At 33.6% G+C, this 25,749-nt stretch overlaps 1 protein-coding gene across 6 annotated transcripts in view; it reads left to right on the top strand.

Annotated features, from left to right (window-relative positions):
• The window catches only part of LOC132559591 (CUGBP Elav-like family member 2), a 78,071-nt gene that overhangs the window by 17,452 nt on the left and 34,870 nt on the right, over nt 1–25,749 (top strand). For all 6 annotated transcript variants that reach the window (XM_060224225.1, XM_060224222.1, XM_060224223.1 and 3 more), the window contains exons 3-6: nt 3,196–3,278; nt 18,271–18,319; nt 21,862–21,990; nt 24,590–24,669. In XM_060224225.1, coding sequence (XP_060080208.1) covers nt 3,196–3,278; nt 18,271–18,319; nt 21,862–21,990; nt 24,590–24,669 — 341 coding nt within the window. The remainder of the gene's footprint in view (nt 1–3,195; nt 3,279–18,270; nt 18,320–21,861; nt 21,991–24,589; nt 24,670–25,749) is intronic.

Below are 25,749 nucleotides of genomic sequence, written 5' to 3'. Positions count from 1 at the left end.
TTAAATCATGACTTCAGACTTTGAAAAGAAAAGTGATCTTTCCTATTCAATGGTGTTCATTGCATTGTCTGTAGTACAGGAAATACATGCACATTTAATGTAGTGTACAGGAACAATACTCTCCTTGGGCCAGAAACATACACGATGTATTTATTCATTCATCACTTTGTATGGATTCCAATTGGCTTCATGCAGATTTGTTGAGACAAAAAAAAAATCATCATTTTGCCAATAGCCATTTTGTGAAATGGGCATCTGTATGTCATTGGTAGATATTGTAAGCCCAGTGTAGTTCCTGTGTCATGAAACTTGGGTAGAGCCTGCCAGTCAAACATACATCAAACCATTTCCCTAGACCTATTTGTTAGTAAGACAAAGGACATTACTTTGCAAAGGAGGAAAAAAATCTTAGTTCAAACCAGAGTAAAGAATAGTTTTGTAATTTTACTTCACTACACATGCTGAATAAAACTTTGGCACATGTAGTGATCTAAAGCTAAACATTATTCTTGTTTTGACCCTCATGGGTTCTATTCTGTAGCAACATCCTTAGAATACATGAACAAGCGTTATCTTTAGCTTGGGTGAAATTAACAGGCATTTTCTTCAACCTTGGTGAAACAAGCATGCATTTTCTTTGGCCTGTGTGAAATTAATGGGCATTTTCTTAGGTCTTGGTCAAATTTAGAGCTTCCTTTGCCATGCCTGTTTGACAACTATGTCATGTGTAATTTTGAGAAAAAAATATATGCTTTAAACTTCAGATGAATATTTATTTAACTGTTACCATAGTAACAATAGTATTGTGTTGATTTACTGTAATTTGAATGAGAAGCTTCCCAGGAGGTGATCAGCATATGGCTTAGGTCGAGGATAGAAGACTCTGAGTATCCGGTATCCTGGCCTGAAAATATGATCCACACCAAAACTATGATACTTATCAGTCAAGTCCCTCACTCGATTCATATCACCTGTATCTATATCCAGTCACATGTGGTGAGGCCATGCGGAGAGCTCACCTGTCAGGAGGAAAACGGACAACCCTGCTGCTTCATCAAGTGTGATGGCTAATATTTCTGTAGTATTTATGACACGACTTTTTTCAAGGAGTCAAACAAATAACTCAAGTTAATGTAGAAGTACATTTTGTATGGGTGAAAGACACATGATACACTCCTGTACTGAAGCAGAAGATTCTGTTTGTGGACTTTGAATTCATGATCCCATTGATTATTGTTGTAGACGAGACATAAGTGGAAGAAAAAGATCGTTTTGATTCAGACTTGGTTGCTTGATTTATTTAACTTACATTTATTTGGAACTTGTTTAAAAGAGTCGAAATTAATCATAACATACTTTAGCGTTATCAGCTACAGGAGGTTTTTGTAGGGTTTAATCTGTCCTTTACTGGGAATTTCTTTAAAAATGACACTTTAGGGTGTAACGTGTTAGAATAGATATTAGCTGTCATTGTTGATATGCCTCATAAAATACTTTTGTCAAAGGATAACATTAGAATTTTGAAATGATTTTCACTGTCAACTATTCATGTTGCATACATAAGTGTGAAGTGATCTTTCTTTCTGGTTGAAGAGCATTTGCAACTGTTCTGTATGCAAAGCTTTTACTGATTTACATATATGTTATAATATTAAATAAAAATTTAAGTGTTGGACAATTTATTTAAAAAAAAAAATAAAAATATTTGTTAGACATTTATTTCCCTATCAAATTTGACGCATTCAGACTTTCTATTCAACAAACCAACATGTCATGTTTAAAAGAAAAAAGAAGTCTATTTATCAAAATCTGTTTTATAGGAAAACATATTTTATCATTTTCCTTTGTTAATATATCAGTATGTTTTATAAAAATTCTAAGTATTATGGCAGGAATTTTGAATAAAAATACAATTTTAATGTTTGTATAGAAATTTTTTGTGGTGATGACATGGCTATTGGTGATGATAATTCAATCTGATTAGATGATATATTCGAAATTTATGATGTAAAAATGATTTGAACCAGCCTGGCAATAGTTATCTGAATCATCTCTGCTTTTTCTGGAGGAGTTGATTTAAGGTTGCCTTGCAAGACGTTTTTGAACAATATAAAACTGGCTAAGTAGTGAAGAATTTTGTTAATTCATAGTAAAAATGAAAAATGTTCTCCAAAAATGAATCATATCCTGTAAAAGTATCTGACATTGTATTCTTTTGAAATGTTGATGAATATCTGACTATCTATTTATTCTTTTGAAATGTTGATGAATATCTATCTATTCTTTTGAAATGTTGATGAATATATTTGATAGCGAGTACCATCAACAAAGCAAAGTAGATATTAGTACTCCAAGTGTCCCCTCCTTGTGTGTTTTGTATTTACATAAAACAGGATCTAACCTAGCCTGTAAGAAAACTTGTTCGACAGGATGTTTCTGTAGAGCCAGTTATTGTAAAGCACAGTGGCCTGTATCATTGAACAAATAAAACTGACCCATTCAATACTTTTTTTCCTGCTCTAATAAACACAAACAAGACAACTGTTTGTCTCTGGTGAAAGTTTGAACCGTGGTAATGTGATGTTCTTGGAGGGTTTTCGATTGTACACTGGGGAGATTATAGGTTTATGAGTATAGATGTGGTACTGGATACTGTTACTATATACTTAATTGTAGGATTCTCGTACAGAAGTACTCTCTCATTTTAGATATAATTGTAAACAGACTACATCAATATAATTCCAGCATGATATTCTTATCAATATCTTTACGGACACAAATAAAGATATTGAAAAAATGTGTTTCTGATTTTGTTACAAAACATCTCAACCCAACCCAACCCCCCCTCTCACTTTTTTTTGAAATTCTATGTTTACTACCTTGTTAGATGTGAAAAAAAAGGTTTCACATTTCCCCACCCCTTCCCACAAAGTACATATAATTGGGTACAATAGATAGATAGGAATTATTTGAATTTTGACATGATTGATTAAGTGTCCGAAAGAAGAGATATTAAAACTAGAAATGTAGATTTTATAATTTAGATCTTATCCATGTTTTATAACAGTAGTTCATGTAGTGGAGTGCATTTTTATTTCAGGAAACTTAAATATTAATGATATAAGACTGTTGTGCATTATTTGATAAAACTTCTGATATTTTTAATATCAATGTTGTTATTTCTTTTTCTTGTAGGATGTTGTTTCGTTACGTTTTTTACAAGAAAAGCTGCATTAGATGCTCAGAATGCTTTACACAATATCAAAACAATGGCTGGGGTAAGTTTCAATGTGTTGTCTCATTTAGATAAGATGCTTAATGCTATAAACTTAATCCTGTTACACAGATGACCACAGATAGAGATCCAAGCTGTGCTTGCTATTGTGCATCCTCTAGTGTCCTCTTTTTTTTCTTCTTTTATCATGGCTGTATGACAGGCAAGCTGTGATGTCTTATGGTAATCAATGTGATTCTTACAGGAGGTGTGCATTTAAAAGATGTTTGCAAAATCAGAAATATGTATTTCATCAAAAGGAAATCAATGCAAAATTTCATTTCTGGATGTTAAACAGAAAATCTTTGATAAAATTAACAGAATTAGTTTAGTGTTTGCCATTTTCATTCCTGTGGAGTTGACATTCTTTAGTAAGGACAGGAGTGTGTGAGCAGTACTGTTAGAAATCAACTAGCTGTCGACTTGGAACCTGCACTCACTACTAGTCATGGTTTTAAATGAGGGGAGCATCTGGAAGGACAGGGCTTAGCTCATATTGGGATTCTAACGCTAATCCCCAGCTTTAAGCTTACCACTTGCTGATGGCTGTATGGTCTTGCTGTTCCTTAAGCTTCTATCTTCTTACTTTACAGAAAATTACCTACTTCCTGAAGATAATCTGTAGTGAGAGTTTATATATATTAAGACCTCTTTTGATTGCGAGACTAGAGAAAATGAATTGTGGATGTTTTATCTGGGTAATATAAGATCGTGGTTTCAACATATGGTAATAGAAACAAAATTATTACTCATCATCAGCTTCTGACCGGCGAGAACCAGTATTCTATAAATTGTGTTCGACATCTGTTGATTGACATGGATCTGCTAACTTGGTAACAGAGATGTACTTTATTTTGTTAATTGGCTATAACTGTGATATATCTAGAGTTACAGTAAACTATCCTTATAAAAAATGTATTGTCTTCATTGTTCATGTTCCGCTTGCCTTAATCATTTGTTACAATCGATGGCAGCTAGGTGCAGCTTTATAAGATGTAGTCGGTGATTAGCCACCCAAGCACTAAGAGGTTACACCACCAGAAATGTTGGTGTGGAAGTTAGGTCCTTTTCAGATATTCCATAGGTTTTCTAGGTCAACCTTCCTGGATTTTTCCAAGCCTGAAGTAGCAATGACTTATTATTGTAATTATCTAAGCAGAAAATGAGAGTATGACAGGGTCTGATTATACCTGATACTAGATGTTGGACACCAGTCTGCTTTCATGGATATCTGGAGATGGAGAGGTGATTATCACTTGTCTGTGGAATCAATAGGTCTTAATTTAGCCAGAGGATGGAACTGTCATACCACCTCATAAATTCAGAATATTCAGATAAATGTTGCATATCTTGTCTGATACTGTCAGTACTAGATAGGCTTGTCGGTAGGACTACTCTACAAGGTAGCATGACAATGAAGACGGAATTGATCTAAACTGCCATATGATTTTAACATATGACAGAAAACATATTTATGGAATACAAATCATATTTTATGTATGGCTACTTTATACGTAGGAACCTGATAATATTGGCACAGAACAGCTGTCTGTAGTGTATGTATCTTATATCAGAAGATTGATTTTTTGAGGCCTTTCACTGTTTGACTTATAATTTAATGCATATTAAATATTTGTATGTATGTAGCAGTTCTGTGACATTGTGGAAAATAAAACAAAGCTTGACGCTCTTTTACTTCTTGTAAAATAGACTTGTCAGAAAATTATATTTTCTCAAGTTAGGTCTAACTCGATGGAATTTGAAATCTCCTAAAAGGGTTATCTAAAATTAGAATCAGCCTGAATTGATATTTTAAAAAGATCTAAACTGAAGATAACTTAATGAGTAAAGCCTACAAAAATCTCCATGACATGTAAACCGTTGTCTGCATGTGAATTTGCTTCCATAAGGCACTGTACATGTGCAACCTGTCTCAATAAGAATGGGTAGTACAGGCACAGCTATGAAGTAATTAAGGTTCTTTTTTTATGCAAAATTATTTCCATGATTCAGGGATTTTTCACAGGATTTTTGAAGTTTTAATTGGTCCCATTCCAATATATATATATATTTGAATTGTAATATTATTTTAGCATTTTCCATGCTAAATGCACTCATTTGCAGTTTCTGCATGTTGATTTTATAGCAACTTTTTTGGATGTACAAAGTTATTATTGTGCCAATTCGCTAAAAAACTTACAATGTGCGAAGATATTATTGTGCCAAATTACGCTCATTTATGGTATACAAAATTTTCAGTTTAATTTTTGTTTTTGGTTATTTCCTTTTAAATAGTAGTAAGACATGATGACACTGTCCAAAATTGATGAAAAAAATCACTATTATTATCTAAGTTCATATACCTATATGTTATAGACTTCATAATAAAACATGGCAATAAATTAGCAGGTTATACATCATAGAGAGTGTCCCTGGTGTCTAAGTGGTAATATTAGTATTCAATGGACCAGAGGAATTTTTCATTACACTGTCTTTCAGTGACACCTTAGATTTGAATTAGTATTGTGACTCCGTTTTCATGGTTAGGTAGACTGGGTAGCCTTTTCTTTTATTGAAAAGATTTATAGAGCAATATTAAATTTAATATATCATTGGACAATTTCCCACTATCATTATAATTGCAGCTGCTTTTATTTGAACTAATTTAAAAGTGGAAAAAAAAGAAAGAAAAAGGACGTATAGGAGTTGCACTTGCTGAACATGATCAAATAAATATTTCAATTTTGTCAGGAAAGGATTCTTGTCTTTGAAATGTCAACAGCATGATTGTTAATTTTTGTTTTGATGGAAAAAAAAAATCAATTAAAAATGAAAGGTAAAATGAGTTTATAATAGAAATATTTTTTGTACTTTACTGTAGTAAAAACATTCATCAAAAATACTAAAATAAATGGAAAACAAATTGTTTTCTAGCCATGTTTATCAGCTTCTGACTAATTTGTTTGATATGATATGATGCATAACATTTATTGTTCAGATTTAAGTGATAGTTATAAATAATTCCTTAAAGTTTGATAAAAATGTCACCCTTTGTGATAATATCAATATGATTTATTTAATTAGCAATTAAAGAACTATGTAAAAGTCTGATAATAAGGTAATTGAATAGAGAATCACGTTAATATAAGGGAAGATGATGAGCTCTCCTGATTTGGAGGTGAACCATAACTTACAGATAGTGGAAAGTAATGAGGCTCAAGCTCATATATGTTACTACCATTACAGAAATTTGTGAAAATCATTTCTGATGTAGAGCAACCATGAAATAAACTTGTTGTAGATTGTATCGTTTAGATCTTTATCACAGCTTGTAGAAACCCGTTTATGTAAACTGTTGTATTTATCAAAAAAAAACACAAGATGCGGATAAAAAGTGTATAGGGAAAACCTGTCATTTGTAATGATGAGAATAGCAGGAACCATATAATCATTGCTTGTTAACTTGGTGAGTGGATGTACAACAGGGTGGTACCATATAGTTGGCAATACCATGGCAGGCAGCAAATCGTTTATGACAGCTGTACCAGACAGCTGACAGAGTTTTATAACATCACCACAACCTATTGTCGTTTGACAATTTGATATGTGACAGCGATGATAATTAAGATTTTGCCTGAAATTTCATTTCAAAAGTATTATACGCATTATACCTTCTAGTTTGCTATTTTTTGCCCGTCTAGAAGCACATAATAGGTCTTGTGTACTGCCATCAGATGCTTCTATCATTTCTCTATAGTAATCATCTTCACACTCTCATAGTAAATTTTTTTTTTTGAAAGTTAATAAAATTCTTCACATCGTTAAACAAGATTCTATCACCATGTTCTTGTATCCTTTCCATTCATTGACAGACATTTTTCTTTTGTACATATGTATGTTTTTTTTAAGAAACTGCATGACCCTCTGATTGCTGTCAGTTTGATGTGTTAATCTAAATGTTCTCAACTTTACTGTTGTATGACTGTGTTCATAAGTTTGCTCAAAACTTCTGACATGTTTATCGGATATTTCCATTGATTATATATTCCCTATTCTCCTTCAGATAATGTCCTTATTTCTCCTGCACTCTAAAATTGGCCCGTTAATATTACCTGGGTTCTTATTGTCCCTGTGACGTTTACAGATCGTGTACTATTGATTTCTTGGCATCTGGTAACCAATAAGTCACACTATTGCCCTCTCACTAATGGCTCCTGTAGAGGCTGCCAAGCTATGGCGACACCAACTTGAGAGCTACTGTTTGTTTTTGTTCAGGAAGGAAGCGCTGGAATGGGGAGCACAATGTTATTGCATCATATATGTGATTACGGTGGGGCATGATTTTAGAGAGTCTGAATCTTGGTGCCAACATTCGCAATTAAATGAGTGACGTTTTCCAAAGGAGATGACTAGACTGTTTCACTGTTGTAGTTCCTATCTAGGCTGTTTAGAGATTTTATGGAGTGTATTATGCATTTCCAATAACTGATTTCCGACATGACTTTACACACCAGGAAATGAAAAAAAAATCTAGACTTAGATTACATTCACATTGGAAGAAAATGCTGCTTCAATATATCCTTGAAATGTTTTGAAATTAAAATCTAATTAAGATTTATTGGTTTGAATCAGCTGAAATTGGTTTCATTACATGGGAAATGTAGGAGTATCTATTTCAGGAAATCTCACACAGAGAAAATGAATGTTTGATGTGAATATTGTAAGGACAGATCATATGTCTAGGAGATTATTGTGGTAATGTCAGGAGGCTTATTTTGTGTAAGGGAATGATTGATGGTAGAACATTTGCTATAAAAGACAAATCTAATAAGAATAAGTCCATCAATACTGCATCCTGTTGCTTGCGGCTTTCGACCTTTGAAAAGCTTTGATTCTGAATTATGTGTTGTTTGAATAGTAATCAAATCAGGTTAGGACAGTTGTTGATCAATAACAAGCTTAGAAACAACCTTTATGGTCAGCGTAATTCTCTCTCCATCATTTTCTACTTCTTATTGATTGTCCAAAACTAGCTCCAAACACTGGGTAGATTTTGTACACAGCGAAGGCCTTGACAGGTGTTTAGTTCTCACTGCTGACCTAGTGATGACCACCGGCTGTGTAACTATGTGCCTGTAAACTGGACCTCATCCCATTCAGCTGATGTCCACCAACAACATTGCCAATTCTCATTACATGATTTAATAATCTCTAATTATTCTCATTTGATCAGTTAAGGATTATAAAGCGGTTTTATTCACGGTCCTGTTCAGTTTTATGTGGTGGTTTGGAGTGTGAATTAGCTCAATACAGAATGCTAGGAACCATCAAGGGTTTTGTAGGAGGTCTAGTAATAATTAAGAGAAATGGGAATAACTATGATAAGTTAACATAGAAATCAATATTTGGCCTGTAGGGTACTGTTTGTTTTGTGTTTGTTGATCAATATGTATAGAGAAAATCATGTTGGGGGGGCAGTGGTGGTTAAGGAATTGACGTTAATGGGCTTTTGTATACTGGATCACTGCAGACTGTCACTGGCATTAACACTACTAAATCAGCAATATCGCTTTGTCTTATCACAGGCTTCTAGTCAAACCACTAGGTCGACAAGTCACACTGTAATAGGATTAGGAATTTGGATTTACTTAAAAAACTTTTGTGCCATAGCTTTTCTAATGTATTATTATCAATGTGTGCAAAAAGTACAGCAGGCATTACGCTGGTGATTGGAGGAGGAATGACAAGGGAAGACATTTATCACATAATAACACTGTTATCCAGAGAATTCGCCCATGTAATATTTTTGGGTAAACGTCACTGGTGTGATATTACCCAGGAATTTTTTTTTATTGACTGTGACAGAAATTGTAATGTCATGATTTTGACAATTATGTAACATCATTTATACTGAAAATAGCACAACAAAATGGCTGCTTCCATTTGTTTTTGTCCTCCACACTTTGGTCTTAAAACCTATCAAATGCAACTTTTCTGATCATATGATGAAATGTATCTTTAATTTATTTCCATTTTATATCTATTTTACATAACTCATTTTATTTTAAATTTTGTGTGTCAAAGTTTCCTTATGAAATTTTGCATGGAGTGAAAACTTTGCAAGTTTTTATTAAAACAACAAGCCTAGAAATGTTCTCTTTATTTGGTAAAATGAAATTTTGTTGAATTAGGAAAATTATTTTCTATATCAGGTCAGATCTTAAAGCAGCCATTACTATTTAATAAGTTTGATAAAATGTTCTGAAAACAACTGAAGTCAAATCTTTTCTGTCTAATTAAACCTGAAATGAAGCATGTAATATTGTTTATTTCATTTATAGAACTATGGAGTAGATACAATGGTTAGGTGGTTTGATTATTCTAAACTGACTTTCAAAACAACCTTTCACAAAAATTTAAGATGTAAATAGTCCTAGATGTTGTGACAAAACTATGTATATACATGGTGTATAGTACTGTAGGGAAACTGGTGTGTGAATAATAGTCATCTCAGTATAAAACTTTAAGGATGTCTGAATTGAATAATTCATATAAATTTGTTATGAATTATGTCTTTATGTAGATTTTATGTCTAGTTTTTTCTATTATGACTTTCACTTAATGACATTTATGTGGTGCAAATCAAGATCAACAGAGGGTCTTCACTGGGAGAATCCATAGAATATTTTAATGATGAAAAGTAACAAACCATCAAGCCTGATTAATATTTACATAGGAAGACCTTCAAAATCTACATCCACACCATCAGGAAATTTTAATCCTGCTTTTCAGATCTTGATAATGAAGTAATTCTTAACTTATGGCTTCAGATATTGATATCAAAATTCTAAAATACCTCCCCTCTAGAAACCAGTCTGTCTAGACAAATATGATAAATATTTAAATTTAAAACAACATTGTAATTCAAGATTCGTTAATTAGGATATAGTAATTAGATTTTAAAACTTTCATCTCTGCGGTAAGAGTATAAAATCTTCTTGTCTGTCGCCAGGGACATCAAGTTGTAGTGGTCTTACAGGTGAAAAAAATGTAGACAAACTTGCCTGGGGCAAGTACAATATATTTATTTCTTATGTTGAATATATTGCCTGAAAAACAGTTTTTTTTTCAAACTAACTGGATAGATGTGAGCCTTGAATTCAGGAATTGTGTGTTGGGTTTATTGCCTTGTGAACAGCCAGGGTCATTTTGAGGCGGGGTCTCTAAGAAGTAGGTGGTGGGTGGCTGCCTCATTTAACAACATATGGGGAGACTAGTCCCATGTTGTCCAAAGTGATTAGAGTAAAGTGTCTTTCCCAAGGACAACCAAAAAGCACAGACTGGTCTGTTTCTCCATGCCCAGAGTAACACAAACTGACGTGGGTTCAAATTAAAGAAATTCAGTGGCATTTGTGAGGAATCAATACAAACTATGTGTTTGTTACTTAGATAACTAAAACATCCTTTAGTTATAGTGGAGGAATTTTAACACATAATGAATGCATTTGTTGTCTAGGTTGCTTCAGAAGGAAATGATATTGCTACACAATCTGAAAATAATTTGGTCAAGTTTGAGTGTTTAACCAACCATATTCATTTCAGTTTAATGTGGAACTTAAGAGGTCTAGACATCCTTCAAAATAAAAATTAAAAAAAAAAATCATGGAAAGATTTGCATTTCTGAAACACAAACATCCCGCCAACACAGAATGGTTTGAAGCTTTTTATTGGACTGCTGTGATGCAAACTTTGTTTACTGATAGTGGAGATACAGACACTAAACACTGACATTTAAAAACTACCCTGTTACACATAAGGTAATTATGAAAAAGCTTTACTTAGTGTAGGAAGGCATAACATCTATGTGAAAACAAGTTTTTTCACCTAACTTTTGAGTTATAATCTATTAAAACACAATATCTTATTTTTTTTGTTGATATCTTATTCAATTTCATTCAAAGCGGATGTTAATCTGTGTTGTGATATAGTAAATTGGTATAGAGATAAAATTGACTACTTTATTTGTACTTTAGTCAAATAGAAGTACATGTGATTTTTGTTAGATCTTATTTTTATAAATGACTTGTGATAATCCTCTAGTTTTCTATAATATATTACAGAATTTTGCAGTTTTCTACCAGTTTTTATTACTAAAAACACTCACTTGAGATTAAAGCACTTCAGTTTACAAACTAACAAAGCATTTTGTGTTTTGGCTGTAATAAAAATAATCAAATGTTGCCATAGAATTGTTAGCAGATGTTGATCACTGTAGCACAGGTGGAGGTTGTTGTTGACGTGTACTTTAGTTAGGGTGAGAGATAAAGGGCTATGAGGATGTAGCATCTCTTCAAAAATGATCACTTTTCTATCATGAACATGATATGAATCGGGTGAAAATGGGGGGAGGGGAGTTTGGTCCATGTCATGGATTAATCTAGGATTTGGATAATACTCCTCATTGTGAAAAAGAAAATGTTTGAGAAATGTAGAAATTTTGAACAGCCTATTGTTCCAGAATTCTAAACAGGGATAGGATTTAAGTATATGACATACACGAAAATAACCTGATTTAAATAAAATAAAAAAAATCTGTCTCCAGGATACTTAATGTTACAACAAGGATTGCCACCAAGGCAATCATCAGCCAAAATCTGTCTCCAAGGATACTTAATATTAAAACAAGAAAAGTCTAAATGACAATGTCATTTTGGATTGAAATTTCTTTTTCTTGATTAATAAAAATATACTAATAAGCTCTAAGGTGGAGGGGGATTCCTATCTATGGAAAATATGCCCATGTTTTCAGTATATTTACTTGACAGGGAGCGGAAGATGTACCACTTGTTAAATATTACTCTTTTCCGGTTGTAAAATTTGTCTAGATTAATAACCCTTGTAGATGGAACATCCAAGTTGGTTATAGGGTCATACCAAGATGAAGGGATAAGGCAGGCTTGGATTTGTGTAATCACCAGAAAGGTAATGAGTTATGATATTGGATATCATATAGACCAGGAGAAGTACATGTACAGAACACAGATGTAAATTTGTGCTTTTTACTAGATCTAGCCATGCCAGGAATATCTGGCATTATCTTCTCCTGATTCTTCAGTGTATAGACTGGTCCATTGTGGCCGCCTGCCAGATCACACACCAGCCTATAATAATAATAATAATAATAAAAAAAATGACTACCTTTTTCAGTTTTAACAAACAGATCATTAAAGAATGCAATACTTCAATATTGCGCGCTGAGAAAAATCTGTTCAGGCAATGTTTTCATTAAAAACAGCAATTGGATGCCTTATCAACTCAGTACGGCTCCCTGCCAGATTTTTTTCCCCTGCTGGTTCAATCCAATCTGCTTAGTGAGGAAGAGGAAGGATATAAGGAAAATGATAACATGTGTTGGTGGTATGTGTAGTACTTGGTTGTCATGTTGTGTCAAACATTGTCTATCCCACATCACTATGACTACAACCTTGAGTACGTAGATCATCATATAGAGTCGGATCATTAGCACAAGGGTTCCGAGATGTTTGTGGGTATTCAGTAACCACTATTTGTTTTATATAGTATTTTCAGTTGCATTTAGTTAGCAGGTTTTTCTACATTTTATCACAGGAAGAAAAATTCAGTTGGGATGTATATCTGTTATTTTGCATTAGAAGTTTAGAATGAATTCGGCTGTTAATGGGAAGAATCATTTTGAATTTCTTCATTAAAGCTAATCAAAGGTAAAAGACATTTACTCCTAAGGACATTAACACAAAGTAGCCTGGATCCAAATAAAGAATAATAACACAAAATTTTTATATAGTAAGTCAGATAGGAAGGAAACGAATGAACTGATTCGTGTTATGACCTGTAGAGGTCATGGGTTAAACTGTGCTGAAAATATAGACTTTAACGTAAATGATCACAAAGCATGTCATTTTCATGTTAGTTAATTGAATTACTACCCTTCCATTATGAATGAATTTAAGAAATTGAAATTTTTAACTAACTGAAGGAAAGAAACAATTATACAATAGACTTCAAGAACAGATTCTGTTGATGCACCTATTTTTACAATAGAACTGATTTGTGAATAATTATTTGATTTGAAAAAATGTGTGATAATTGCACTAATCTTAGGTCTCTAGACGTGAGGTTTTATAGCTATATTTTATTACATGCATTTTCTGTAAATTGCTGTCTTCCTTAGTGTATGGATTGTTATATCCATGGAACTGATGGTCACTGTACATGTGTTGGTATATCAATACTGAGTGTGAGGAGTGGTACCTGTGTATGGGTGGGGATGGTGAGATCTGTCTGCTGTATAATGTGGTAATGAAGCACGTTATTGATCCACATCACAATTAGCTTACAACTTGATACCTGACACTTCAATCTCACGCCTTCCTCAGGTGTGATCTCGTCAATATTACAGAAAACTTAGCTGACAAAGTCAGTAACAAGCCATTCCTGTAGCCCTGTGGAGTTGACAAGTTACAAATGTGGAGTAATCCTTGTCTCGGGGTGATCAGTTCTAATTGGAGTTGAGGTTTATCTGAAAGGAGGGTCTGAAGTTCATCTGATGGGAGGGGATTCTTATCAGAATCATGTCGTAGCATACACGCAGCATACACGTAATGTGTGCAGGAGTGAATTTCTTTGCCGGCTCCATCATATTTTTACAGTCGCCCTTAGTCATGCAATCTCTCCGATATGCATGTTCATTGTAACATATTCATAAAATCTCTCAAGCTAGTATACTTTCCACTTCCTGCTTGTAGTTAGCACAGAAAGTCTGGCAGTGGCATTGCAAATCCTCAGTCTTACCACTGTTGGCTTGCTGTGAGTGGAAAGCGTAAATACTGTATTCATGAATTCTTGTCACAAAGAAAGTCTACTCTGGGCTATTATCTGGCATACTAAATTTTGTAAAGGACATAAATATGAAAAAAAAAATCAATGGTATATTGTATTGTACGTAAATGGAAATAACTTCAGATGGAAGAAGTGGGGACGTAACTATCAAATGACCGAACTAAACTATTGAACATACACAAGATGTGTCGATCATATGTCATTGATAGAAATTGACAAGAGTGGGTTAAAAAATGATTATGTGTCATTCTACATTGTGACAACTTTCAAAATGATTTAATGATAAGATTTAATTCACTCTTTTGTAGGCGTTTACTTCTCTATTAAGGAACCAGAACTTTAATTATACATATAGTATACCCAAGTAGTTTTCATGAATGCAATGACATGGTAACAGGTTGTGTCTTGGTACGCAGAATTAAGGTTCGACTTTGTCGTATAAATGATCTGCTTATATAGGTGGGATGTTCCTGATGGATTTTAATTTTACCCAATTAATAAAAGACCTTGAGCACTGTGGTGAACCTTTGCATTTTAAAAAATACTAAACTTGGCAGATAAATGGCGAATATGGCGTTCTTTTCAAAGCAAAATTGTATTCATAACCTTTTTTAGGGGGAAATTGGAGACCCACAAAATCAAAAGCTCAAATAAAGATTCCTTGCATACTTGAAGATTTTCGATCACATTACTCACAACACTGCCTCAAATATCTGCATTAATAGAATAGAATAGAAAATGTTTTGTAAGGGGAAACTTGATTAAAATTCATTTAAATATTACAAAACTTTTTAATTCAGTAACAATATCTGGTACATATTTCATAAGAAAGATGATTCTTGAATATAAGATATGAGTATTTTGAAAAAAAACAACTGAATTGCAAATCTCATATTTAAGTCCCCATTTGCACTATGCAGGCATGCATTCTGCTGATGGGTCTCTGACAGACAAGGAAGTAATTATATAAGTGTATTTTCCATGGCAAAAGATGAAAGGTAGATTTCAGATGATTCACTTTATACATTTAATTGAAAATAATTAATTAAAGATACAATCTTAATTATATCAACTATTTCTTATCCATTGCTGTGGAAACTTGTCATGCTTTTCCTAAGTAAAATATGCATGATGCCTTCATTGTAAGAAATTCTTTTTAATTGCTGGTTTAAGTTTGTGCACTGTTGAAAATCGTGTCTTTTAAAATGGATGTGCTGACAATATAATGCAGATAGATGGTTTTTGGAGTGAAGACGTGTCCAACCTCATATCTCAGTTGTACGATGTAGGAAACATGAATCATAATAAGTTGCCAACATGGCACATCTAGTGAGGGGGAAGTGCCACAAGACTTAGATAGACTTAGATAGAATCTAACTTTAGGGTTTGTAAATGACATTAAGTGCTTTGTGAAGAAAGATGCATGCTTAAAAAAAAAAAGAAAAAAGCTTTTAATTAAATTTGTGTGGATCCTACCTCATAGCCTTATCTAGTGTCAGAGATTTGGTATCTCAATTTGATTTATTTGTGTCAAATACGATAGTTGTCACCCTTGTTGTATATATTATATGATATAATCAATTTAGGATCATTGTGTTGAAGGGAAGTCTTAAGACATGAATATATTTGAACCAGTGTACTGAAATTGATATCAAGAAACCGACTCCAACAATTTTCATAAAATCATTTGAAATTGTACTACATGCAATTTAAGATTTCCTCGCTATAAGCAATATTTCCATCTTGTGTCATTAAAATAATGCTAATTTATGGGGTATTAGATTTTCATAATTTTTCATTTGTAAGCTCAGTTTGTAATATTTAACAGTGTATCACAATGTATGCCATGATTTTCATGGCTATCACTTACTTAGTTGTATCATTTGCTGTTTTCATTCTCATATGACCATACTAATGTTGAAAGTGATACACTGTTAATAAAACGACTCTGTCTCATATGTAGGAGGGTTACAGTACTAGATTACGTTGAATACATAAAAAATACAGGTAAAACATGTATGACTTGCAAAATAGGAGAACTTTTTCTGATTTTGCCATGAATAGGAGGTGTAAATCCTAGGATCTGTGATCCTGGGGAAAATCTCAAGACTAACAATTCAATGACATCAATATCATTGTCGGTCTAAGATGATCTCATGGCCAATTATGGAAAACTTGTAGTTTGCAATTAAGTTGGCATTGTTATAATTTCTTATTTTCTCTTATTAAGATGTTGAAAGTGAAATACAAAATATAGGAAATCTTGAAATAAGTGTGTCTTTTGTACGGCAGTGACATTGTCAAACTTCAGACACCTTGAAGTTGTCATTTTGAGTTGTAATGGTAATGTTAATGAACCTTAGGCTTACGTTTCTGTGTTATCTTCCACGTAACACAGGTTTGTTCTCAAATTATGTTTATCCCACCAAAAAATCCCAACAACACGTTTTTAATGGTCGTTACACCATGTAACTGAGGTTTTGCCAAGTTTAAATAGTGATATAAACTGGTAATGTTGAAAGGTTTCACATGTTATGTGTTTACTGGTATTTTAATGCTGTTCACCTGTAAGTAGCAGCAGTTACCTGAGATACACCTGGTCAGGCCTTCAGGCTGCTTGTTAATGCCTAAACACCCTGAATCTGACATTTACTGACTACCGTCTCTGTATCAATTTCACAGACCTGATGGGTTACCGAGATGTATCTAATGATGAACATTACAGACAGTTTCCCATTGCTTCCTTCTAGAATCAAATTTGAGCTGCATGAGGTGGCACCAGGCTATCAATATTGGAGTAGGTTTTCTCATATTGATGAATTGACAGATCTGCTAGCAGTTTGTGTAATATCCCATCACATTGCCTCGATCTGTTTGTCCTATCAATTATTTATCTTGTTTAAATCCATGGAGACTTTGCCTACAAATTTTTTTGTCATTATTGATGTTGAACGAAACCGTATGTTTAATGATTTTCAGTGTGTTTGCAGATCAATTAAGAAAAAATTTAGAAAATATTTTTCTTGTATACATTGTTTTGAACAATTGATTGGGTTCTCTGTGGTGTTTATTCTGTGAAATTTTATGTTTCAAAACACATCATCTCTTAATTAAAGATGTATATTATCTGTAGAAGTCCTGTCACCCAATCTATCACTGTTAAGTTGTTTACCCAAATCATTGTGGGTTTTATGTGTTGATGTGAATATAAATTATATGAGGAGAGCCAGAAGATTGCTGAATTATATTTGAGATCAGGAAGGTAACATGATTTATAAGGACTGGGCTGCAGATGTTAGCACTAACGGAAACATACTTAATTTGTAATACAAAATATGCACACAAAGTAGTCATCCTTTTGTGATATGAAATATACACACAAATTATTCATCCTATTAAATTAGTTGCTGGTCAAGATTATTTCTGACTAATGAAATCCTTATATCATCATTACTGGCCTATAACTAGTGTCCAGACTTGTGTATAAATAACTTAATATATATATGTTTGATTTTAGTAAATGGATTTTGACCATTTCTGCTAGATTGCCCTTAACTGTATAGTGTTTATTATTTTGGTCTTTGTGATCTCTGTCAGAGGTCAAACAATGTCAAATAAAATTTGCTTATTTGTTTATTTTATTGTCCTGTCATCAGCCATGGTCATCCTTAGGTCAGCTCTCCATGTAGGTGGTTGTTACCTTACTGAACAACATACAGGAGACCCTTAATATTCTATCCAAAACAATTAGGATAAAGTATCTTCCTAATGCAAGGACACAAATAAAGTACTTAAACAGCAAATGCATATTGGCTTTTAAAAAGGGAAAACATAAAACCATATCATTATTTGTCTGAAATAATATATGCCTAAGAATGTCATCATGAAGTTCAGAAATGATGGTTCATGAATGAGGAATCGGAAGTCATTAGAACTCTTGAAATTACGAAATGATCATTTGATCTAATGAAGCTACTGGAGTTGGGTTGTAAATTATCAAAGGATTGTCATTTTATGATAAACTCCTGCAGATTTCCTTGTTTTTTAACAAATAATGACTGCTTTGTAAATGACATACAATATCTTTTTATCTCATATCTTTTGTCTTTTCTTTTCAGATGCACCATCCAATACAGATGAAACCTGCCGACAGTGAAAAAAGAAACGGTATGTCAAATTATTTCTGGATGTAATTGGACAATTTTCTGTCAATTCTTTTGTTGGTGAAAATATTAGTGTTCAGTCCTAAAAATAACCATATATGTTTTTGAGTGTCTCTGAACTCCGGGGAACTGAAATAGCTTATGAGAAGTAATAAGTTCTGAAGTTGCGACAGAATTGGAGAATGACAAGACAATGTACATATATCTGAGTATTCCAAGGAAAACAATATTTCAGGGATGTAACAAGTGTGTTCATTGCCCTGTGTTAACAAGCTGCAGTGATGGAAAATACAATTATTTTCCTATCACTGAACATACACACTGAGTTTGTACATCTGTAACTCGCATATATATCAAGCAGGAAAACAAACCATGGTCCTCTAACTCTCACTTTTGTGATACATACTGCCTCCTACATCTGATGCGTTGCTGATGGAAAAATGAAGGACTGCATGACAAACACTTATACAGAATTATGATAGAATGAGTTACAACAAAAAAGTTCACTTAGCATATCTGAAGTAGTGTGGATGATTTTTTGTGTCTTTAACCTAAACATTGCTAATATGTTGTACTTTTATAGTTTATGGATAAATGGAGGTAATGAAATACAACCATAACACACCTTGGCAGTTTCTGTATTTTGTTTGCTACATTTTTTACGGTTGACCGGTTTCGCATCATAGGCGATGCTTCATCAGAACTGTTTGGTACAATCAGCATCAGAACCGTTTGGTAGAATCAGATACAGAGCTAAATCAGAACCGTTTGGTAGAATCAGATACAGAGCTGAAGTACAATAGAGGCAGTTTAAAAAGTTATGAATAGATGTGTAGCTTCAGGTTTGAATTTTTTTGGTCCCGTTTTTTTTTTTTTTTTTTATTTTCTTGTAAATAAGACAAAAGATATATTGGAGGGGAATATGGCATTCCACCCCTGACTTCTGAAGGAAAAATATAAATAAAAAAAGATTTTGAGCCAGAATTTACCTGTGGTAAATAAAACATGCACTTTTACTAGACTCTGATAGACATGGAACTTAGTATTTGATTGCTGAGCTATGATGAAGCAATACCTGTTTCAGAATTTAGCATATTTGATAAAGATGTATACTATTTTTATTTTGTAGTTTTAGGGGTAAAATCTACTTTAAACACTTGCAAAATGCTTCACATGTGTTGGAAGAAATTCATTTTCAGTCCCTGTCTGATGAATTAAGATTGAAAATAAAGGGCAGAAAACAACAGAATCCAGAAATAACCTTAAATCAAATAAAATCAAACCTAACGCCATAAAACATAGATAATGAAGAACTATAGGAAAAGAACTGGTATGAATTCGGTCATATGGGAAGTGTTTGTTGGAGAGAGAGGTTTAACTATTTGGCAGTTTTGCACCAAGTGACCCCTGAAATGGTGTAGTTTCTGTCATGGAGATATGCCTCTCTGATGTTAGGAGGATAAGGAAGGAGGCTGGAGGTTTGATTTACAATCCCCACTACACTCCCAACTACACAACCTTGTAAGACAATTAGTGGACATGTGGTCAGAGGCATGCTTCTGTGATCTTAAAGTGATGTTTTAGGAAGACTTCTTATCGGGATGCTCAGATCATACAAAAAGGAATTTGGGTATCAGTTGTATTTTGAGAAAAACGGTCCTAAAAGGAACAGGCAGAATTATACATTATGAAGTATGTTTGTAAAGTGTTTTGTGTCATGCACCTTCAGTTAACATGTACTCTTAAATTTGAACTAAAATGCTGTTGTTGTCAGTATTACTTTCTTATTTTGCTGTGTCTTCATTTGTTATCGTTTTGATTTATTTTTGTGCCAGATATGTTATGATGTATTCATTTCTATTGATATGGAAGTATTCAGGTATAACCAGTTACACAAGCTTGTTTAGCACTGTAATAGGCAGTTATTGATGTTGTATATAACTGGAAAAGGGCTAATTTCAGGTGATGTTGTACGACTGTAGACTCAAAAACCATCATAATGACTCCTTAAATTGACAAAATCTCCCAAAATTCATCAAGTTTTTACTTAATTATTCATATATGATGTAAGGCCCCAGAATTCATTAATTAGAGGGTCCCAGGGAAATCATGTTTTGTTGTCCTGCAATAGAGAGTCCCAGGGAAATCATGTTTTGTAGTCCTGCAATAGGTCCATCTCCTGACTTTAGAGGCTTAATATGTATTTTTTCAACCTTGAACTTGCTTCATGATGAAATTGTGGTTTTTTAATTTTTCGGGTTGACAGGGAGAACACGGTTTTCTTAAAATTGATGTGATATGCATACATGCTACTGTTACTTAGTTACTCATAATAAAAGCACAAAATGATGTATTACTATAATTTGTAAAGCGATGACATGTCTACACACAAATGGATGAACTGACAAAGTAGTACTTCTACACACTGTCATATGTCAGTTAAAAAATTTCTCATTTTCAAGGATCAAATTATGTATGTTACAAGGAAAAGAATGTGATTGTGTATATTTATGTATTGTGTCTTAATTCTTATTTTCTAACCTGTGGAAGTTAGGAATGATCTGTAATTTCCTTAATGACTTTTTACTTACGACACTTGATTTATTTAAAATGCCAATGAGAGATGGTGTGACACGTTTGTTTCCTACCAGAGAGAGAAAATGATTAGATTATGTATATGAAAGTTTTCTCTATATACCCTCTGCCTACCAATTACACCTGTTGGCTTCCAAACAGTGATGCCGTTGTTCTTTATTTGTAATTAATCTGTACTAGGTTATTTTTACCTGGTAATAGTCTGCGTATAGACTTAAGGGTTCTGCTGTAGTAACAAAGGAGCTGATGATAAAGTCATCTGGTACTGACTCACCTTTGTAACTGCATCCAATTTTCTAATGGAGGAATCAGTGATAAATCAAGGGTTATTTACTACTGGTATTGGGTAGTTTACCCTATTAGCTCCAATTCCCCTCTGCAGAATGCTCCCCTTGAATCATAAAATGTATCCCCCAATTCTACTCTTTAAATTACGGTTTTACTCTTTGAATTTCCCCTATTTCAACAGAAATTACTTTTTGATCTCGCAGTTTCATTGTTTTTGAGTAGAATTTGGATCTTGTACATTTTCTGTTATAAAAAGAAACTTCCATTATTTGAAATTTGTTTAAACAGTCAATCACAAAGTATTGAAAAACTATAAATTGTTTTCAGCCTCGGAAGCATCGTCCTCGGACCCTTTAGAACCCAGGCTATTTTACCCTCAGTCTCAAAAAGAGTACTTTCTCCTATATCCTAGATTGATCCCTGATAATAATTTCTGTCTGAGAAAACGACATACAGACTACATTTCATATTTGAAAGTAGTTATACAACAGTAGAAAATAAAATAAACTGTTTTATTAAATTGTATGTGACATTCTGTAAAAAAAACTTTAAATACATACATGCACAAGATATGCATATGGTAGCTTTTGATTTTAAAACTGATATTGGCTGTTTGAAGTGGTTAAATACCAATAATACTAATCATATTTTGTATATTTTCAGAGGAGAGAAAGCTTTTTGTTGGGATGGTGTCAAAGAAATGTACAGAAAATGATGTGAGAATGATGTTTGCACCGTTTGGGACGATAGAGGATTGTACAGTGTTGCGGGATCAGAATGGCCAGAGTAAAGGTAATAACGCCCACTGAGATCTGGACAGAGATCGCTGTCTGCAACATATTTTACAAAATACTGGACGTCAAGTAACCTCCTATCAAAATTCTATTTAACATAATTTTTTTATTATCGATTCTTCCAGTTTTTTAACCATTATGAAAGACCTACAAGTCATTTTTAAAGTGAGAAAATACAGTATACCATATTTTCTCGATTTTAAGTTGTAGCTTCTATCGTTATTGGTTGTTTGTGCGACTTATAAATTCATGAAAATAAAAAATTGGCAGAATGGCTCAACAAATGGCAGGAATTAACAATAAACCATTGCACCTTGGGAGTGATAGGTCATTGGGTGAAAGGTCAAAATCTAGAATTTGAAATAGTTTTTTTGTTGTCTGTTATACCAAATAAACTCCTTAAAGATAATGGTTAACAAATTGTAAGAAAGGGTGCGGCTTATATTTTTATGTGTCTAATATGTCAGTCGCATCTGACAAATTTTATAACCCAGAAAATACAGTACCTGATAATTATAGTAATTTAAGTTGTGCCTTGTATCTGTTACAAAATTTCACTTTACCATGAGAAGTTTACCTCGATGTCATGAGTCATACATGTGACAGATCCTGGTTATAATCCTATAAGTTTACTATGTTGACGATATGTCAACATGATACTGTATGTAAGGTTAATGTGCATGATTTGGTATAACATCTGTCTCCTTTGATTCAAACAAATGTTTCAAACCTAGAAAATATCCTGATACAATGATAAAAGCTGAATGAATAAAAAACAATAATTTTATTTGAAAATGATCAACATTGAAATAGTGGGACTGCTCCTGGATTCGAAATCTATATTTAGTTAAATCCAATTAACATTATTATTTGGTTAAACACTGTGTAGTGTGTGCAGAACATGAGCAGGGCAGACCGTTGATATATTGGCAATGTACATGATCCTCAACGATCAGGGCCTAGTGTTTGCTGGGTATTGATTCCATCGTCCAGTTACCGTGGTAATGGTTCCCTGTCATTGGCAATAGGTGAAAATGTCTCCTCGGATGTAATAGGTGTTATGGACGGTTCTCATTGTTTGTGAAATAAGCTTTCCACACTTTAATCAGGTTTCTTGTTGCTTCTCTGTCTAAATGTCTCTCATACAGACAGTGATGTCCCATGAAAGATTCAACTTTCTTCAATTGCATTGTACCTGGCTATTCTGATTTTTTTTTTGCATAGCTTTTACATTTACATCTTGAAACATAACTGCAAAGGACAAATTGGCATTTTCTCTTTAAAAAGTTTCCAGTAAAAAAACTTGCACTGATCGGAACTTAACACTGTATTTGTTCTTTATTAGTTTAGCTTTCTTCTAAATCAGATAATTAAAGTAACGATGCTTATAAGATTTTAACTAGATTTAGATACCGTCTGAGGGTTTGGATATTTATATACAGGCAGTACCGGTTGATTTTGGTTTTTGATGTCATTGATTTTCTTATCTGTGCAAACAACAATGATCAATACTAATGATTTTCAAAATTCAATGATGCTTGTGCATGGTTATTAAAATTTCCACAACGCAAGATGCTCTAATGAGGATTGGAATGTGGCAGAGAAAGAAATATTGAGCTGACAATTTGTTTGACAGATAATTAATGTAATCTGGATTCACAGATCACATGTTTCACATATTCCACATAATACTTAGGGAAGCTGCTGTTCTGCCTTTTTCTCTGGTTTATATGGTTGTGAGTAGCTGTCTGCCTTTCTCTGGTTTATATGGTTGTGAGTAGCTGTCTGCCTTTCTATGGTTTATATGGTTGTTGGTAGCTGTCTGCCATTCTACGGTTTAAATGGTTGTGAGTAGCTGTCTGCCTTTCTCTGGTTTATATGGTTGTGGGTAGCTGTCTGCCATTCTACGGTTTAAATGATTGTGAGTAGCTGTCTGCCTTTCTATGGTTTATATGGTTTTAAGTGTTTGCCTGCCTATCTTAAGCTTGTATGGTTGGTTTCTGAGTGTTTTCCTGCCTATCTCTTGACTTGTATGGTCGGTTTCTCTGTCTTTGTTTAATTGGTTTCTCTCCCTCTCTGGTTCATATGTGAATATTTTTTTTGCCTGTCATATGGTTAGTTGTCTGCCATTCAGCATGACCCACACTGTAGACTTCTATATAGATTATTCTATAGTAATAAGTTATTAGTGCTCAGGTGCTATCTACCCAGGTGCTATCTACCCAGGTGTAGTGATAATGAATGGTCAGTGTTAGACAGTAATTAACACACACCACACATCAAGGAGATCCCGCAGTGATTGACAGACAGATGTGTAATCAGTGTAGAAGGTACAGAATTAGGAAACCAGGCTTGTTTATTTGATACATGGAATGCAAATCAACCCGAGTTTGCAGATTAACTACAGCTCTAATTACTACGGAGCTTTGAAGAGACAACTTTGCAAATATGTTCTGAATTTGAGACAAAAAATTGTTTCCTCGAAGTAATTACTACATAATTATAACACTTCTTGTTTAAAACAAATGAAAAACACATGTTTCAAGTTTCATTTATATTAGATGATATCAATTATGTATAAAATCCTATTTTCACAGGTTGTGCATTTGTAACATATGCAAACAGACAGTCTGCACAGAATGCGATAAAGAGTACCCATCATTCCCAGACCATGGAGGTAAGTAAAGGTTGATGACAGATTGTTTTCAGAACAAGAGGTAGGGGGAAGTAACTGGAGGTGTAGATCTAGGGTGAGTGGTACAACAGTGTGTGGGGTGTGGTTCTGTCTTTGGTCAAGACACCTTTTACCCAGTTGCACATGGATGGCATGTAATGGTCCTCTCTTATGTTGTTCACATTAAGGTAACCACTAGTTAATAACAAGGAAACCCTTGCCTTGAAATAAGCATGGCTGTTCACAGAGCAGTAAATCCAGCAAACAAATTTAAACAGCTCCTCTTCACTGCCATTGTAATTGTTCTCCACCTTTTAGCAAGGAAAATAATCTTCATCCCTGTTATTCGAACTATTTAGAAATATGATTGTTGTACTTGTGTGATGAGATCAATAGACAGCAGTTGGATAAAATGTTTGTTGTGACAAAATGATGTAGAAGGTTTATCTATTTTGATGGATGTCAAAGGAGGAGATGGTTAGATTTAGCATAGAACAACTTCTGATTGTGACCTTTGATAGGATTAAAAGGTTGCTTATAAAAGTTGTAGCTGTTTAAACTGGCTGAAGATGATATATTGAGGAAGAGCCACCAACACTGGCAAAAAGGAAATGTGTTATCTATTGAATGAAAAAGATAAAGATCACAGGAAAGAGGCTTTCTAAGGTGTTGGGTCAAAGCAATGACATCAGATGTTGTCTTCCAGTTTGGTCAACATGTGTCATTTTGGAACATCTACTCAAATAAATGTTTGCCTATGGATACCAGATTGGCCTTATGGAACATCTGTTACCATCAGACCCAGTCAATAATTCTGTGTTTGAATGTGAAGGCTGCACAGCTATTCGTCAGGTCTGTTGTCAAGTCTGAATCTGAAATACCACTGTCATTTGAGCAACAGTCTGGGGGAGATCTTGTTTACAAGTGAAGTTCACATTTAGAAACAATAATTGGGATTAATAAAGACAAATATAATCAAATATTCATCCTGCTCTTCAGTTTAAAATTGAATTAATGGCCATTTGATGAATTTCAAATGAAAAGAAACGTAACACCTTTCCTTTAAGGAAAGTTCTTTTATAC

This window comes from Ylistrum balloti, unplaced genomic scaffold (genome assembly GCF_031769215.1).
Source record: "Ylistrum balloti isolate Yb309-2 unplaced genomic scaffold, AGI_CSIRO_Ybal_v1 Utg370946, whole genome shotgun sequence".
NCBI lineage: Eukaryota > Metazoa > Mollusca > Bivalvia > Pectinida > Pectinidae > Ylistrum > Ylistrum balloti.
Note: the sequence above shows the minus strand (reverse complement) of the source record. Positions and strands in the feature narration are given on the sequence as shown.